This window comes from Eschrichtius robustus, chromosome 17 (assembly GCF_028021215.1).
Source record: "Eschrichtius robustus isolate mEscRob2 chromosome 17, mEscRob2.pri, whole genome shotgun sequence".
Lineage (NCBI taxonomy): Eukaryota > Metazoa > Chordata > Mammalia > Artiodactyla > Eschrichtiidae > Eschrichtius > Eschrichtius robustus.
The window spans coordinates 42,426,333-42,445,442 of NC_090840.1; the positions used below are offsets into that span (position 1 = coordinate 42,426,333).

General features: G+C 37.8%; 1 protein-coding gene across 4 annotated transcripts in view; it reads right to left on the minus strand.

The window, feature by feature from the left end:
• Positions 1–19,110, minus strand: part of RUNX1T1 (RUNX1 partner transcriptional co-repressor 1) — a 138,137-nt gene that overhangs the window by 92,303 nt on the left and 26,724 nt on the right. The window contains exon 1 of one of the 4 annotated variants that reach the window (XM_068525422.1): positions 6,928–7,202. The exons of the other annotated variants lie outside the window; for them this stretch is intronic. Coding sequence (XP_068381523.1) covers positions 6,928–6,934 — 7 coding nt within the window. The 5' untranslated portion in view covers positions 6,935–7,202. Of the gene's footprint in view, positions 1–6,927; positions 7,203–19,110 lie in introns of those variants that run through there. 4 annotated transcript variants of the gene reach the window in all.

Sequence of the window (19,110 nt, forward strand, 5' to 3'; positions counted from 1 at the left end):
TTCAGATAGAACCATTTTAAAGAGGAAACAATGCCCATCTCACATGGAAAGTGTCAGAATCAAGGCCCTTCTTTGTTCCAGTCATATCTTTGTCAGAACACATGTTAAGCATTTCAAATGAAATAATATATAAATTGTTACCACAGAACCCTCAAATTTTATTATGCATTTTCCTCCCAATAACCTGAGAATCATTAAACCAAACAAGTCCAAAGGAAGGCAGTGAAGTTAAATTGTGCAAAGTTCAAATGTAAAGTAATGATATGCTCAGAAGCACAATTGTCTTTCCCAAAGTTCTAAATAACTTAGCACCCCATCAAAATCATCCCAGATTATTAAGAATGGTCTGTTTATTTGGACAAACTCTTTAGGACTCTTGTTAAAGCCATAAACACATGATAAAGACACCCTTAAATATCCCTTCTTCCTAAAGAGCATTTCTGCCTGTCTAATTACATAGGTCTTAAGACCAAACTCTTTACAGTATCATGTTCTCATCGGTACTTTCAAATTTACTTTCTTGCATGAGCATCAAAGTACACTGTATGATGTTAACAAACCACACAGAATTAAAAGAATCCCTCTAATAAAGTGAGACTTTTTACAGACTGCACTTATCACTTAGCCTTTAAAAGGGAAATGTGGAAAACAGAAGTGAAATCTTCTAGAGAAAACAGCCCACAATTTAAAAATCAACTGCTTTTTTTAGAGGGGGAGGGGCATGGTGAAAAAAGATAATCTGCTTTCCTACAACCCGTGCTCATCTTCTGGAAACACATTCTGCCTGCCTAGAACCTCCTGGGGCAGAACCATGGGTACCCAGCAGTCTCACTACCAAGAGATCTGATATTTTTTTAACCACACAGTGTTTAACAGTTTTGTCTGCCAATGTGTTGAATACATCATTTGATTTCCAGTTTTCTACTATAATCCAAAACATAGAAAATCATCCATCTGAGGTTCTGATCAACAAAAGATAGCCAAGATTACCTCATTCCAAAAGCCTAGAAAGGTGATATCTTAGTTAACCTATACAGCTTTTTCAGGGAGTAAATTTACAATTTCTATTAGACTTTTCAAAATAATGACATTAGTCCCCCAGTGCCTATTACTCCCATTGTACTCTCTCAAGAGAAGTAGAAATACACAGAGAAATAACTACCTTGCTAACCTGCTTTACCCAAGATCATTCTTGATGACTGAGGCTAATGCTTTTCCATTTTTATTTTTCAGCACAGAGAACTCCACCTTCTATGCTACTCTACTTCAAATTCAAACATCTCCCTTTAAATGTTTCCATCTAGCTTCCATTACAAACCATCCTCTCATCAAGCCATCAGACTCACCCCTCCTTAAAAAGAACAAAAAAGGAATCCAAAATCAGCTGACAAACCAGAGAATCCCATCTCTAACATTTAAAGATATCTGTGTGTCCTCGAGGGAAAATGCTTAATTTATCTGATCTTCAGGTTTCCAATAGATCACATGGTCACAGAAACCCTTTGCAGAACTGTAGTGAGGATTAGAAAGTATATAAGGTGCCTAGCCTTGAGGCCTGGCATGTATAGGCTTTCAATAAAAGGCTTATACTATACTATCAGATTTATTCTGTTCGGAGATGGCAGTTACATACTCCCTTTGAGATTAAAAGGATATCCCGATTCCTTTGATTGGAACTCTATGGGTTGAAAAACATAATTAAGCTAGACATTCTCAGAAAGTACATTTACATTAATATTAATTAATGCAAACAGCTGTTTGAGAAAGCCAGCCAGATAAACCTGCTTCTTGGTCAGGTGTGAAATCCTATTGTTCTCAAGTTATGAGTCATTTACGTTAATGACTTATTCCACTAGATACTGTTAGCTACCAAAGAACCACAACTGTACACAAAGAAATTGCTTTCAAGAAATACTATACCCACTGTCAAACACAGATATTAAAATTTAATAAACAAAAATCAATGTCCTATCCTCAGTATAAGAACAACAAACTAAAAAATGTCAAGTTACATTAACAGAGATCCAATCTGAAGAAGTAGGAGACAGGCAAGGCTTTCCAATAAGCCCACTGCCCACCCTTCCGGCTCTGTCCTTGACTTCTAATCCAGTTAGGTACTACCTGCCTCTGGGTTCCTTTACCTGTCTCCAGGCTCTTGTTATTCCATATCATAATTGCTGTTTATTTCACTGCCTGGAGCACTAGAACTCAAAACTCCTGGAGTGCATGGCATGGAGAGACTGAACCATAGTTATTTAGTCCCTGGTAGATTTTTCAGCAACCCACATAGGTCTGCTACCTGAATTTCCTTATTACAGTAACCTTACAGTTGTCACAGCCTTACTAAGCAGATTATTCGATCTGCTTAATACTCAGGTAATTAACCACATTCAGGCTCTCTAATTTCCAAACAATTATAAGATAAATTTGATGGCATGCTTTTGCCACAGGCCAAGTGATTACTGTTACAGAATTTTCTCCCACATAGCTCTGCAGTCATGGAGTAGGAGGGGAGAAAGCATATGGTAAGAGCAATCCAGGGTAGAATATAAAAGACAACAAAGTACGATTGACACTAATATGGTAATGTGAGTGAGTGTAGGGTGTATATGAGATTTAGAAGCAGCATGGTAAAGAGGGTGAATCTTCTTACTTTAATAAATCACCTGAGCAAGTCACTTAACTTCTATGATCCTCAGTTTCATCCTCAGTTTCAACATCTGTAAACTGAAGGCACTTTCAAGATCAGTCTTCCAGACTCTAAAATGTATTTGTTCCTTTGATGATTCAAAAGTCTGTTCAGGGCTTCCCTGGTGGCGCAGTGGTTGAGAATCTGCCTGCTAATGCAGGAGACACGGGTTCGAGCCCTGCTCTGGGAAGATCCCACATGCCGCGGAGCAACTAGGCCCGTGAGCCACAACTACTGAGCCTGCGCATCTGGAGCCTGTGCTCCGCAACAGGAGAGGCCACGATGGTGAGAGGCCCGCGCACCGCGATGAGGAGTGGCCCCCGCTTGCCACAACTAGAGAAAGCCCTCGCACAGAAACGAAGACCCAACACAGCCAAAAATAAATTAATTAATTAATTAAAAAAAAAAAAATAGTCTGTTCAGAATATTGTTATTACAGTATCTCCCTTGCAAACATCAAATATCAGTGTAGTGATGAAAGTTACTAAACATTTCTGGACTATATAATGCCTACTAAGCAAATGCTTATTTTAAGAAATAACAATAAACTAGTTGTCTTATGAAAATGTCCAAAATTATAGCCACTCCCCCAAAAAACAGATTAAATGCTTTTCTTTTTCAATAAACTATTAACTACAGAAGAAGATACCTTGTAAAAGTTTCCAAGTATTATTTAAAATATACAGACCTGAAAGGTCAAATACTCAGAAATATTAACAGAAAATAATTTAAAAAGAAAAAGGGAACTGGGGCCAGGGTTTGAAGAGAAGCTGGAACTTCTAAATGTCTGTTTCAAAAAAGTAATGTCTGCACAGTCTACATTTATAATTGGGTATTTGCTGCTGGTATAGTTGTCTTTAATAGCTGGCAGAAGGCTTGTTTGATACAGCAAAGAGTTAGCCTAACACAATGGCAAATCAACTTGCAAGGTAAAAATAGAGTGACAGTGAATGGACTGTTGTGTTTCATGTTCTTGTATAATAGCACTTAGATGCATCTATAAAAAAAATAATAACCAGGTGCATTATCCAAATGTTCAGTTACTAGGGACACTAACAGTTGTCTGTCCATGGCAATTTCATTTCTGTTTTTTACACAAATCATCACTTGCAAGCATTGATGTTAAAAACAGAAAAACAGTCTAGTACACAGTGGCTATAAATGCCAAATCAATTTTCAGCAGATAATAAAGTCCATGTTTTACAATCAGCAATGCACTGTTTTACTACCCAAAAATGTAAGCTAATAATATATAGCTCTACTAAATGGAAAATGCAGATATGCTGTTAAAAAAAAAGGCTGGCTGTGAGAGGATGGATCATTTCTGCAGGGACCTTCTTAAAGCTACGTGTAAGTGTTTTGAAAATATCACATGATGTGGCCATGTGTTAAAAATTACAGCCAGTTAAGTTCTCTGCTAAGAAAAATATGTGGGCAATTTATGAAATGCACTCCAGGATGGAGATGTCTTAAGTAAAACCAGATTTTGAAAACAAATCTTTTTTTTTTTTTTTTGGAAACTTGAACTTAAGAAAAAGTTCCAGTCACATCTGGAGAGCAGGACCATTGAGAAAGGGTGGTCTGACCTAATACTAGCCATCTTCTGAAAGAACAGCACTATTTCTGGGCTACGCAGACTGTGCTCACTTATTGTCCTTTTAAGGAAACAGTCCTGAAAGCATTTTGTAGGTCAACATATGTTCTTTACTAATACTATACAAAGATTGATAAAAATATAAATGTATCAGAAAGCTTAGAGCCATCTCCTCCTGAAATACTACAATGCCAAACGTCTCCTAGCCTTCTCATAAGAAAACATTTTTCTTTCCTTAAACACAAGGATCTAGTTGTTCCGAAGTGACAGGCAGTGAAATGATATTTCCTTATATTGCGTTAAATCATCAAAACAGTTTAATCTGTTTCTTTAAAGCATGCATGGCCTCCTTTGACTTTTCATGGTTCCTTTTGAAATAGTATGCTATCAAGAGCTAAAGTGCTTTTTTTTTTTTATTAACTGACATAGTTATAGAAACCCTGAAACTAAGACTTTACCTACCCATCCCCACAGATTAGTATGTCTTTGAATGAGTTTGTGCACATCTGTTTCCAGGGATCCCCCATTTTTATGAAAAAGGTCCTACATCTGAGAATTGTTACATCAAGTTTGGAACAACCAGGATCCAATTCTGATACCTGACCTACGGAAAAAAGATCATAATAATAATAATAATAATAATAATTGTTGATATATAAACACTTAGTCAAATTTAAGAAAGAAACAGTGACAATATCAAATTACCGGAAACACATCCTTTTAGTCTTCCACACATAATGTCTTACTTAAAAATATAAAATCTGTCCCAGATGGTAAAAACTGTCCATTAATATAAGTATATATATATGGACTAAAATATGCTAAAAATATATTAAGAGGTAGTCCATCCGACAGTAGTGGTTAAAAAGTGCAGATGGGTATCAAAAATAGCCAAGTGTCAGAACCGCTCAAGTATCGCCATTCTGACACAAGCTCATAGTCACAGCTGTTAATATGTTCTCTGCATCAAAGTACAAGGTTTTCTAACACAGTTGATGAGCAAGAGGCAGTGAGAAACATTGCCCACACTTCAGGTTACTGCTTTAGAACCAGTCATGTATTAACGACAACACTAAAACACACTTATCAATGATTCTAAAACCTTAAATATAGTTCAATGCATTTTAAATAAGGATGCTTTGAAGAATACTTTAAAATCATGTAACCAGCATGGGATAGCAAGGGTCCTAACTAATCTCTTTCACTTATTATCATTCACAAATGGCTTTGGGTTATTATAGGGTTTTGTTTTACCAAAACAAAATATAGACTCTACAAAACACTAATAAATCAGATCATTTAACACATATTAATTAAGAGCATAAAAACAAATTAGATTTGACTGATGACATAAAAATCAGATAAAACGATACTACAATACTCTGGCTAAATAAAAAACACAAGCACTTTTTCACACAGATTCCACATCACATACCCAATGCACATTACATCTTTAGCTGCATGGTGCATATAAATCAAGATGATCGCTTAAAGAGTTAAAATGACCTTTCAGAGACCTCAGTCATTGTCTTTTTGTAAATTGATTTTCCCCATATTTCAGCTACACACATCCCTTGTCTACTAAACTAATGAAAAAGGTGCAGTTCTGCCACAAATCCGTCCTTTCTGCACATATATCAATAATGATGAGGACTACAAGACACATCCTAAAGGGAAAAACATTCTTCAAACAACTGGTGATACCTACACACAACTGTGGTTGCAGAAAACTGGCAGATAATGTTTCAAAACACCATCTGTGAGGTGTACAAACTCTGTGACCAAGTACAGCCTCTTCTGCCTGTCCTACCCAAAAAATCTGCACATATCAGCCAGCTGGAGGATCTCTATCTGCCCTTTTTTTTCTGAGATAGGCTACTCAAAGTAGGTAAAGGGCAATCCATGTAGTTCTTGAGAAAGCAGAAACACCCTCTCCCCACCAGGCTTCTACCAAGCTTCTCTCTCCATAAGCAGAGCCTTCACTGGCAACAATCACAGAAACACCCTAGGCTCCAAAGATAATATTTTTCAGAGGAAACAAACATACACTAAATTTCCAGGACCACAACAGCTTCAGTAATTCAGCAGACTTTTTATTTTTAATTAACCGATTTCGATTATTTGCCTGATGATATCTAAGGACTGTGATTTAGGATAAGACTGAAATAATTTGTAGTCCCTAAAGCTTCCTTCACTTTCTCTGACATGAACAGCTTTTTAAAGAGACCTTATCCCAGTATTCCACCATAATCTGTAAACTCTCTCCACAGATGAAATGCCCAGGATACAAGGTACAGATGACAGTCACAAAATCCAGAACAGAAACAATACTTCTTACTTTAGCTAAATCCCTCAAGTAAAATTGCTCTGGCAAACATATATGTGGCTGTACTTGCCCTCAGCCTTTAAAACACACCTCCCACATTTTAAAAGCAAGGGTTCCACACCCTGTACCCCTGTACCGAGATTTTTGAGGGCTCATTTCATGCCGCTTTCCACATCTCACCTCTGTCACCCCCAGCCTCTGCCTGCCCACGTAAAATACAGCTCACCGTGGGGCAGAAGGTATTTTTCCAAGCATAATAAAAAGTAAGCTTTCTTCATTTCAAAACCACAGAGAGAAAGCGGAGCAGGGCTAACTCACCAGGCATCCCTGAATCCAACGAACACACAGAAAGTGGCTCTCTCCTAAGAGCAAGCGTGCTCAGGGCTCATGCCTCCTGTTCTGGAATGGGCACCGGCAGAGAGAGGAGGGCCGTCAGAAGGGGCTGGGGCGGCATAGCCCGAGGCAGGGTGCTGGGCGCGTGCGCCTGCCAGGCAGAGACAGATGGAGAGCTGACACTCCGGATTGCACTTGGAGCAGAAATGTGGATGATGACAGGAGCACATGTGGCCTTGAACCCAGCCCTGTCTCTTCAGGCAGAACAATGACAGGGATGTGTATGCAAAGTATCACAACCCCTGCCTCCCCTTACCCACTCTACCTCTCTCAGCAAGTTCCAGAGCACCAAAGAACGGAAACTAAAATGCAGAATGATAAGCTAAATGCTGAATAATTCATTCACCACCACCCCCAGCCCGTTACAAGTTAACCCTTATTTTGCCAAAAGAACAGAAAGTAGACCTGGCCCCCTATCACTGCTCACAATGAAAGCTGTCCTTTCCACCTTCGCATGTTAACCCCCATAATTGGGAACTTTATTTAAAAAAACAAACACAGGCACAGACCTCAAAGCTTGTTTATTGAACTGGAAGTCAAAAACAGTATAAAAAATGTTCTAAGACTGTGTATACTGTGCCAGTTTATCAGACTGAACAAAGTATCAGAATCACTTCCTTTGTCAGCTTCTCAGTAGTATGTGTAAAATAGAACACTTCTGAGAAGCAGAAGCAGACCACTTTTATTTTACTAGCATGCTTTTAACCCCCTGGGATCCCCGCGTTGATATGCTCCAAACATTCTTAGCTTACTCTCCTCTACCTTGCACAGAGATCCATGGGAGATGAAAACAAAATCCTCACTGTAAAGCCTTTTCAAAAGCTGAACCATCATGTCCTCCTGATTTCTGAGTTTTTTGCACGCTCTTAAATGTTTATCCTTCCCATGAATAACACATACCCAGCCAGGTTCAATGGACTCTTCCCTATTAAGCTTTAATGGACACCATGATATATAAAACTAGAGCCTTTGTTATAGTGCTTTATCTAAAGCTGGCTATTTTCCTCTCAGCAGTCCCTCTTTAGTCCTTTGTAAAACATCCTTGCCTCATAGGAGAAACATATGCCTGCCTGCCTTGCATGACTTTTCTACACACACAAAAATGCCAGGCAGAAGGAAAATACTGTTCACTTCTAAAACTCTTCCTCAGTTTAACACTTGCAACTCTTTCCTAGGTCTCTGTGAGTTTAACGACACGACACATGATGAGACAGACCCCTCAGGCTTTACCTTTCCAGTGTATGTTCAATCCAGTATAAACACAGAAACAATTCCACTTAGGAGCCTCTGACCAGCCCACAAGCTCAGTGAATATGACAGCCGGGAGCATCCCCCTTAACTCTTGCTCTGCCTTCACAGTCTTCCAACTCATCCCGTGCTTATTCTACACTTTCGATATGCTTTTAGCCCTTATCAGATTGATTTTCCCTCTACTTGCTGCCTCAAAGAAACCATAAAAACCCATCTGAAAATAGAGGCAGTGACTCTTGACTTCTACCTCCTCACCCTTCCTACACCTTATCCCAAGAGTGCACACAACCTGTTTCAAAGCGTGCCCATGTACACACATACCCTGCACAAACTAAGAACGGATCATCTTTGGTAAACAGTGTCAATCAATAAGAACTTTTACAGTCCCCAAATACTGCGTCCAAGAAGTGCTGCTTCATCTAGTGAACCCCTCAAAAATCCATCACTGTCAGAGACAACTTGTAAAAAGACTATAATTCATAATGATTACTCTGTTCTGTCACTAATAGTGTACTGCACCCTATTTATGAGGCCAATCTTTTTGTTCATCTTAGTTAGATGTCACTTGTAATGAGGTTCTGTGTAATGGATTTCAGAACAGTTATGCACCGAGTTCAAACATTCTTATGACAGAAAGCTTTATAGCAGGCATGGGTGGATAATCAATTAAGCCCTGCTATAAGGGCCTTTATGGAATCCAGCATCCTAAATCTGCAGATTTTCATTTTTAAAGAGAGTATTTTTTTTTAAGCCACCCAATGCTACATGCCACTGATTTTCTTTTTACTACTATACCTATGTTAGAAAGAGAACATTTTCACAGTGGGAAACCCAACTTTCATCAATATGCATGGTGAATCACTTCTAAAATAGAAAATGACAGGACAAAAATGCAATACACTTTAAGAAAACTGGATGATACCCGGTTTTAAAACTGGGTCTTAATATCGGTACACTGCAAGTCCCTATACCACAGCTCAGAAAATTGAAGTTCCATATGCTGTGCGATTATGTATCTTTTCTATGTGTAAAAATGCTTTTTAAGCTGTTATCTGACTACAGTAATTGCCACTTTAAATTGATCCACATCAACAAAACCTGGATCCCTGGAGATTCTCACCTAGAAATCTGATTGCAGAAAGGGCCTGAGTGTGTGTGCACCTGAGACTAGTTCAGCATTTTCTCCAGGCACCAGTTTCCTCCTCTTATCCTTTAAGCCATGGAGGCAAGCAAAGCAGCGACCCCATTTGGCAGTTCTCCCTGAACAGGAAAGCCTGGATGCATAGTTCTATAGTTCTATACAGTTACTTAGACAGAGGTAACTTTCCCTTTAATTAAAAAAAAAAAAAAAGAGTATAAGGAGCCAAGATCTCTAACATTCAAATTGTATAATAAAAATAGACAATCAATAACATGATGAATACATTTATGTAAGTGAGTGGGAAAAAAGAATATGTATTGTGGAAGTTTTCCCTGGCATAAAACACCGACCTGCATTACCATTAGGGAACATATTTTTAAAACTTAAAATATATTCAAAACAATAACAAAGAATACATTGCTGACCAATTAAGTGTCTTCCTTAGAAGAGCCATGTCAGTTAATGCATGTCTTTTAATTAAGAACACAGAGCATTTTTAAGGCAATCTTTTTTAAAGAGAGTCATCTAAAAAATCACTTTCCAAATCAGTAAATTTAGTCAACAACTGAATGCCCAGCTCCCAAAATAATACATAAATTTCTGACAGTATATTTAGCTCATTCACTAGAAGGACATTACGGTATTGTATTACTCTATTTTCCACTTGTTTCCAAAACAGACCATCCCTATAGTATAGAGTTTTCCTTTGTTCAAACCTGACTTACCAATAGGGATTAGCAGTCTACTGAAATTGTCTGCAGTTAATGCAAGCTCTCTGCACTGGTGAAGGAAGAGTTTGAGTTAAAACTTTTCCACAGGTCTTCTCTTTCCACTTGCTCCTAGCAGGCTGTTGTGATACACTGTGACTTCACACAGTAGGTATTAAGTGAGTTAATTCAAAGGAGCTGAAACCTCATTGATCCTAATTGAAAGCAATACACCCAACCAAATACCTTTCTACCCCATCTGCTCTGGCCTGCCACCAGCTATTCAATACAAGAGAATTAATAGTTTCAGATATTCTAACCGACCCAATAAAGGCACTCATTTAAGCAGGGCTGCATTAACAAAGTGAAAAAACAGGGCAAAATGGGTTCAAATGGAGCATTTTACTCCTAGTTGCCTTTAACAAAGCTGAATAAGGCTTATTCTGACTTTTTATGTGCAAGACTTGATAAACTGAATGAGAAGGCACTCAATGATCAGCCAACGAGCATTGATGAATGGTCATTAAGACCCCCCTGCTCTTAGGGGAGACCTGTCCACAAAGTGGCACACCAGCTTGAAAGGGCGGACTCACTAATGTCCAGATTTCTCCGCTTGCTTGTTCCACTTTCAATTTCAGACCACTGGCCACCAAATGAGGCTGACATATTGGAAAATAATGTTTTATGGGCGAGTGGTAAAAAATAAAATGGAGGCATTAGCTCTGCTTTCAAATTCAAATCTGCTAGTTTTGTCAGACCCCAAAGGTTTTGATTTTCCACCCAGCTGGAAGCTATTAGTGTTTTCTAAAGGCATCCCACTGACAGGGCAAACCTACCTAATGTGTGAGCTGTTGGGCTACGGGAGATGGACCTCTCTTTTGGATGATTTCCTAACTTCTCATCACTTTGACAGTCAATTAAATAGATACAACACCTAATAAAAATGTACATTAATTTGTTTCTGCCACTGAAAGACATCTGAAACTGTATTAAATAAAAGCCATAATAGATTGTCTCCTGACAAAGATAAATCCAATTATACTTTGTCTGCAAGAAAAACAAATGGTTTATGTTTTAGTTAGGCTATAACATAAGATGCAGCCAACCAGAAAGAAATGAGTGGGATCGAAAAAAAATAAGTTAAAAAGTTCATTGAAGTATTCTATAAAGGTAAGAGAATATCTGTCATTTTAACCTTCTTTATATAAAAGTCTGTTGTAAACAACTGGACACATTCATGCTATTTCCCTCAAATATTTCCTTTGGGGGAAATGACTGGCGAGCATTTTTGTCTCCACAACTTTCAACCAGCCCACAGAAGAGCTCACAAGAGCTTTGCTTAAATGACAAAAGAACAGGAGACATGATTGCCATCTTAAGAATTTGAAGGGTGTATAAACATCACGGGGTCAAAGGGTTATTTAGGGCTATCCAAGAGGGCCTAAGTGCTAGCAATAAGATGGAATCAAGTCAAAGAAAACATGCTGGATAGAGGAAGCTTATCTTAATAGGTGATTATACCAGACATCACAGCAGCAGAAAAGCTTCGCTGCTTGGAAAATTTGCAACTAGATGACAAAGCACCATACAAAACAGTGTCCCATGGAGAACATGCTATATGGTCTGTCGAGAAATCCAAATCTACCAGGGCAAGTGGCAGGTCAAGAACTAGAAGTCATGACCCCTTCCCTTCACCTGTGACATGTCAAACCAAAGGACTCAGGTCCCTTTGATTTTTGTTTCTCCAATCAGTTAAAGTGAGTTAATAATGTGCTCTAAACTGTAATTTGAAGATGCCAATCATAACAAACTTTTAAATAATAATGATTACCTAAGCTGATAAGCCCAAAAGTCTCTATGATATTTTTTTCCACCTTCAGAATAAAATGTTAGTCATATCATTCTGACAATTTTTTAGGCACTGTATTTGATTCTCAACTCTGGTTGAAGTATAATGTTCTCTACATATGAATGAAAAGATGTATATTATTACATTTAAGTATGTAGGGAGCATGTATGTGTATTTCTACAAAATGAAATCTGTTTAAGATGAACTATCACGTGCAAAAACAAAATCTGTATTTGTAATTATTATGAATTGTTTCTAACAGCGCCAAGGCCTTTAAAATATCACAATATATTGCAGTTCTTTTCCACCAACGACTTTTGATTTTCAATACCTAATATTCAAAAATATTCTGAAATGTTAAAACAGATTTAACACTTGCATTGTCTGAATGTTGTATTATTTAAATGCAAACTTCAAACCTACTAATATCATTAAATGTAGATTAATCCATAGGCACCAGCAAAGGGTTAAATTATTTTTTAAAATTTTAAAGTAAAACACTTCCTTAGTAATCCACAAGGTTGTATACTAGCTATATCAACTCTCTCTTCATACAAAAGCATATTCCCATAAAAATAATCAATCTTAAAAAGTATACACTTGCGTGTAAAATCTGCAAATAAGTTGCCATCTAGTTTCCTCCTGTGTTTTATAACTACAAAAATCACTCAGATAATATAGAAGACACTCTGTACTCATCCCTTACCCATTTGACAAGGACTGTAACACTCTATGGAAAACCTTTGTTTCAATGTCACCACCTCCCCATCCTAACTAACGGCAAGTTAGTTTTGTTAAAAAGCAAGGGTGATGGCGTATGCTCCAATGAACTTACCCTCCTCCCAGCACCAGAGACAAAAACCTGCAGCTCTGCCCTGTGCAGGCAGCCATCTGGACAGCTTTCCCTCAAAGCCCAGCCCACACCACATGCAGGCAAACTCCGAGGGCTCGAGAGCTCTGTGGGGCTATTCATGACATACCAATTTCACATTTTCTGCCTGTATGCTTGCAACAATAAATGCTAATGAGGACTGTGAATGACAATTTTTAAGACAATAAAAAGGTCTCCAAATCCCTTGCATATGGAGACACTGTTTTCAAAACTTCACCTTCTGTTACAGAGCTTTTAGAGTCTAAAGGAGAAAAAAAGAATAACCTAAGGAAAACAATAAGATGATCAAAGCACAACTGACTCCTTAAGATTTCTAAAGAAAGCAATCTGTGTAAGTCCAGCGAACAACAGATCTCGTCACCCGTATGAACAGCCCTATGAATGCATGAGGTACCTTTAATCTCTACTACCTTTGCCTTCTGTAGACATGTAGCTTAGCAAATGCAGTTCCTGCAAAACACTGATTTTTTTTTAGAGACTGGGAATTTTAAAGGCAGCATTTGTCCAAAAATAATTATAATAATCATCATCAATCACACTTTGGCATAGTATTTAACATTCCACATATCTTTAAATAAATGTAAATGCAAAAGTGGTCCTCTTCTGATAACGTCTATTCTTAAAAATAATGCAATGATTCTGGGTGATGAAATTATAAACCATGTTTATTTTCCTCTTTTAATTTTTCTCTATTTTCCAAATCTTCTAAAGTTAGCATGTATTACATTTTTGAGCCAGAAGAAACAATAAATATTACTTTCAATGCAATGAAAATACTGAACAAAAGACATAAATGTTTTGACCTTGATAGGAATTAAACTATTTTTCACAGCAACAAAAATAAAACAAAAGATTCATCTTACTGTAAATTGTGTGCAGGGCAGTCTTTTCATTAACATGGATTAAAACACTTTCAACAAAATCCACCAGGTGGAGCAAACACACAGCAATAAAACAAACAAACAAACAAACAAAAAAATCCCAGAATTTTTTCATCATATTCTTTTCTCACAGGACTTTTATCTCTAACAAACTCTCCACTTCTATCTCTCCACATTGCAAATTAGCAAAATCCATCCACACATACTAATTTGCCACATTTATAAACAAATTCAAGCTTAGGTATTATGGATTCCATTATAAGTTTTCATTCCAAAACTGCTTTATTTGTTCAAATAATACCCAGCACAGTATATTTGCTTTTATAACAATGTAAATTTTTAAATTAATGTTTCACTCCGACCATCCTGGGTTTCGTCATGTACCCCTCTCTTCCTCCCCTCACCCCCCCACAAGACCAGGCAGAATAGAATGCAATGCTGTATATTCTGAAATACACTGAACAGTGGTTAAAACCTAAAAATCTCAACCTAATTCTTACTCTGTATGGAAATTTCAATGCTCACTCTCACTTCTCATTAAAGATATTCTTAATTGTAGACACCAGAATCTCACTGAAATTTTGGAATACTGTGACTTTTTTATCTGTTATATCAAAATGTCCTGCTTTGATTCCTGTTGGTAAATTGACACAGGTCCACAGTTACTAATAGATTTTGGCTTTTTCCCTTCTCTTTTCTAGAGTAATTCACTTCCTCCCTTTCTCTTGTCCCACAGATCTGCTTTTTTCTTGCCATTTCACTCCACTTACTGAGCACACTCAGTGCAAGGCAAAAACCCCATTTTCTTGTTCACAGTTTGTTCCTTAGTTCCTGATGCCACCACCTGCAAGCCACAACTCTCCCCATTCACTTTTCAAAGTCCTCCAAGTTTTTCTCACGTTATACACTCTCTGCTGCTAAGGCTTAATGCTACAACTGGCAGTAATGTTACTTGCATTTAAGAAAGCTCCAGTTGGATAGAACTACCAAAAACCTGGAGCTTGAAAGGGGGGTACCTGGAGTCTGTCAGTGGAGGAGGACACCAGTTAGGAATGTTGACTGTGGCTTAAAATATATTTACCTGTTTTCTTTTCTCATATTTATACTGATGTTGAAAGAGAAATAACACTCAAAGAAATGCAGCAGGCTGATACATAAATAAATACGCACGTGCCTAAGGATCCACATACTACTACTTATGCTAGTGTATAAACAGATCATGGTGATGCCAGCTCCATCACAAGATGAACGAGGCTAATCCAATTATTTAAATGATTATATACTTTTCACTGGAGTGGTATACAAACACATAAAATATTGACATCGCTTCCATAAATATAATATGAAAAATAAGTTTTTAGAATAATTCCTACCAAACTCTTCCCTGCAAAGTCCAATTCTTTTATTCTTTGCAAAGAATGGAATCAATCCCCTGGAGCTGTGCTCATACAGAACACAGGTACACACTGCTGCTCTCTTTACTTGCCGGCAACTCCTATTAGCACTAATGGGACGCACATATGTGCATCTAAAGGGTAAATGCCCTGAAGTCTGCATGACAGAATCCTAATGAAGTAGCTGGAAAAACCAAATCACTGCACATGTAGTCACACTTTCCCCTCCCTCTGCAGGAAACCCCACCACCACCACCTTTGCTCCCCCACCCACAGTGCAGACATTTCACCAGCCCACCCTGCGCATAAAGAACCTGCTGGATTTCCTCTTGGAAACATAACATCTTGTTATACTCTGGGGATCTCCCAAATGGCTCCATCTCCAAGCATTCCTCAGAGTACCCTATACTACTGTCAAATTGGCCACACATTCCAAATAATATTTCTCACCACCCTCAGCTTCTTCAAAGGGCATGGCCCTTCCCACAGCAAATGTCCACATCCATATTTAAATTCCAGGGAAAGGAAAAAACCCAACCTTAAAGGTTCTATCACCTTTGTTTAAAAACGGACTATTCTGTTTTCATGGACAGATTAAGATTCCAAAACTGCCTCACAAAAAAACAACCTGAATTACTAGTTCCACACCAAACTACCAGTGAATCTGACCTAAAAAAGGCAACACACGAAGGACACTAAATAACAGGAGTTAGGAAAATGAGAACCCATTAACTGAGGCCAGTCCTGCACTGGTTAATGTCTGTTGCTGTTGATAGAGATATTGTTTCATAGCAAGGCCAGGGTGTAAAATGAAAAAGACAGATTTTTAAACTCATTAAGAAAAAAAAAAAAATCAAGCACGTCTGTCACCGTAGTCCAGAAAGAAAGAGCAGGGACACAGCACTGGCAGGAACCTCAAATTCCTGACCAAACCCTCTTCCACACAATGCCTCCAGAAAGAAAGGAACCCAGGGCGGGAGCCAGTTTGACGCTGGCGGACAGACAGGGCTGGCCTTGCAGGATGTCAGAGCGCCAGGCGGCTGCAGAGATACTGGGCTTTCACACACTCTCAGGCTGACTGTTTTGCTCTTCAGGTAATTAAACAAGGAAGCAGGGCTGCTGGGTATGCGCCTGACCCCGAAGCCGCGGCTCCCTGGTTCTGCATATCAACTTCCGCAAGAACTGCCCGGAGCATCAACAGAGCATTCTCCTCTCACTCTCTCTCGTTTCCTTCTCCACCTTTTCCTAAAGCTGACCCAGAAACAAATCCTCCCTACAAAAACATCCACAGAAAGGTCTGAGTCTCTTTGTCGTAAAAACCTCTGTGCTGTTGTTCCCTGTCATGACCCTCCAAATTTTAAAGAGCAAAAAATTGCCCTAATGGCAGGAATTTTGTAAAAAAATCACATATAACCACAAATCTATGTAAAACACTGGCATCTTAATCAACATGGATCATTCAAAGATAATAATACCCAGATAATAATATTTTATTCTTTAGCGTGTGCTTGATTAAAGTATGAATTTTTTCATTCAAAAAGCTCCCCAAGAAGTAAGTGATTCTGATAATCCAGTTCACAAATTAAACATTTGTTGTATAGTGTAATTAATATTGTTATTTTCAGTTTTGATAATGAGCATTATGGTAAGTAAATACCACCTATGATCTGGTTTATTATGTTTCATCAAAAATGTTATTTTTTAAAAACTAAAATATTTCTTCTCTACAAAGAAAGTCACCATTAAAACTCAGGAATATTTTTAAAAATCCCTTAAAAGATAAGAAAGTAGCACACACACACACATTAAGTAATGATTAGAATCATATAAATAATACATTCTTCCTTCATCTCAAAATCCATAGAGTAAAATATTGGCTGAAAGAGACAGAGACCAAAAGAAAGATGAATACAAAAGCATGCCTGCTTGTCTGTGTTCAACACAAAGAACATTAAATGAAAACAACTGGCATGCTGCCAAATTCCTATAGAGGCAAAGAGATTCAAATAAATTGATTTCACGCATCACACTGACCTGGGATCAGTGTGCAGTGCTACAATAAGCTCAAAGCTCCGTGTGGGGTAAAGCCCATTAATACTATCAGACCCCTCAAACATGACCAAGAAAAACTAAAAATATAGCCAAAGGCTCTCAAAACCCAGCAGTTTTGCTTAAGAAAATAATTTTCTTCTTTTCCTAATAAAGATACCAATATTTGAAGGTGCACAGCATCATCTAAATTAAATGTTTTTATTTTTAAATATCTAATAATACAATATCTAAAAATTGGTACTACATAAATATCCCATCCCATGATTCGAACATAAATACATACCACTTTGCAACAAGTTTCCTCTGTCATAATTGCTTCCCTGATAATGCCCTTGCATCTTTTAGATGGCCAATTAATTTTTTTATATGACAAATATTGGACCCTTCTTAGTATTTTCCTTAATGGCTTTTAAGAGCAAGCTCCTCAAGCTGGATACCACTCCTAACTGTCCCAAATCCACCCACTCCTCACAAAGACACACATAACAGAATTCTAGAAAAGTGAACACTGTGCATAGTTTGGATATGCTTTAAAATACTGGGAGGAAACATAGCAGCGTTTGCCTTTATCAGCTTCCAGGTAAGCTGGTGACTGTCCCTAAGGCATCATTTCTCCCCTGGCCACCCAAAAGAGACAGGTTTGTCTCCTGGTGACCCCTGCCTGGCTTCAAACTCATCACAGGGACCAGACTCTCTGGCACCACCTCAGGTCACTGTCTCTTACTGCCACGACTGTTCAATTTCACATAATTCTTTGCCTTTTCTGCTTCCAAATTATATCCCCAAGAATCCAATGGACTCCATGCTTGTAAATGTAAAGTATGTGATTTCTGTTTTTCTCTACTTTTTGGCTCAACCTGAGTCTAAACCCCATACTTATATACACCCACTACCATCACAAAAAAGAAAAAACTAGGAGTAAATTTTTCAATGCCACATGAATCATAAAGAAAACTCAACAGTTATAAAATAGGCCAACACACACAATTATATACATACATGTACATACACGTGTGCACACACACATCATTTTTTAAGTATGTACACCCACACACACAAGAAAGCGAGAGAGAGAAGAAACTCAACATGGTGTTTTTGATACATGATACTGAGGATCGGTATTTGCATATTATAACAAATAACGTGCATTAAACTTGTTTTAAAGTGTGTCTTTGTCATGCATTTTTGCTCTCAATATGGATCTTCCATGCTGCAATGGTCCTTTGTGTCAGCAGCCCACAGAGATATGCCACATGACCAGGAGAGAATATTGTTGTAATGGGATAGGGGTGGGTAAAGACGATGACACTATGTATCTGCAATATATGCTCAAGTTTTAAAATCCAATATTCTTTTCAATTTGCAATCTGCACCTTATATATTTTTATCATACTATCACTGCCCACCTCCCAGAGATACATAAGGCAGAAAGCAGAGAATTATATCCTCTTTGAAACAAAGTGCTTTCTTCTGATGGAAGATGAAGAGAAAGCAATTCTAAAGCAAGGGTTGTTGTTGTTATTATTATGTTTGTTTCCTTTAAGATATTAACAACTTTCTTTCTATGCTGGACTTGAGAAATCTAATCAACCAAGATTTGAGTTCTCAAAAAGTTTATTTTTAGTAACAATAGTACACAGGTACAAAGACAGAAGCAGAGGTGAGAGATGTCTCAATTACTTAATAAATTTTTGAATTCCTCATCTTCTCTTTCAAATTTATGTCTCTCACTAATTACAGTAGAAGAACATCATAATATGAAGATGGAGGAATGAAAGGAAGAGAAATACAGACAGAAACCAAATCATGACTTAGGCTATCTCAAAGGAGCCTATAATTATACAGGGAATCATTTCATTTTCTCTGGTCTTTCAAAAACAAAAACAAAACACACTCATTTGCCAACACCTTCTTAGGTACTTTAAGAAAAAGCCAATAAGC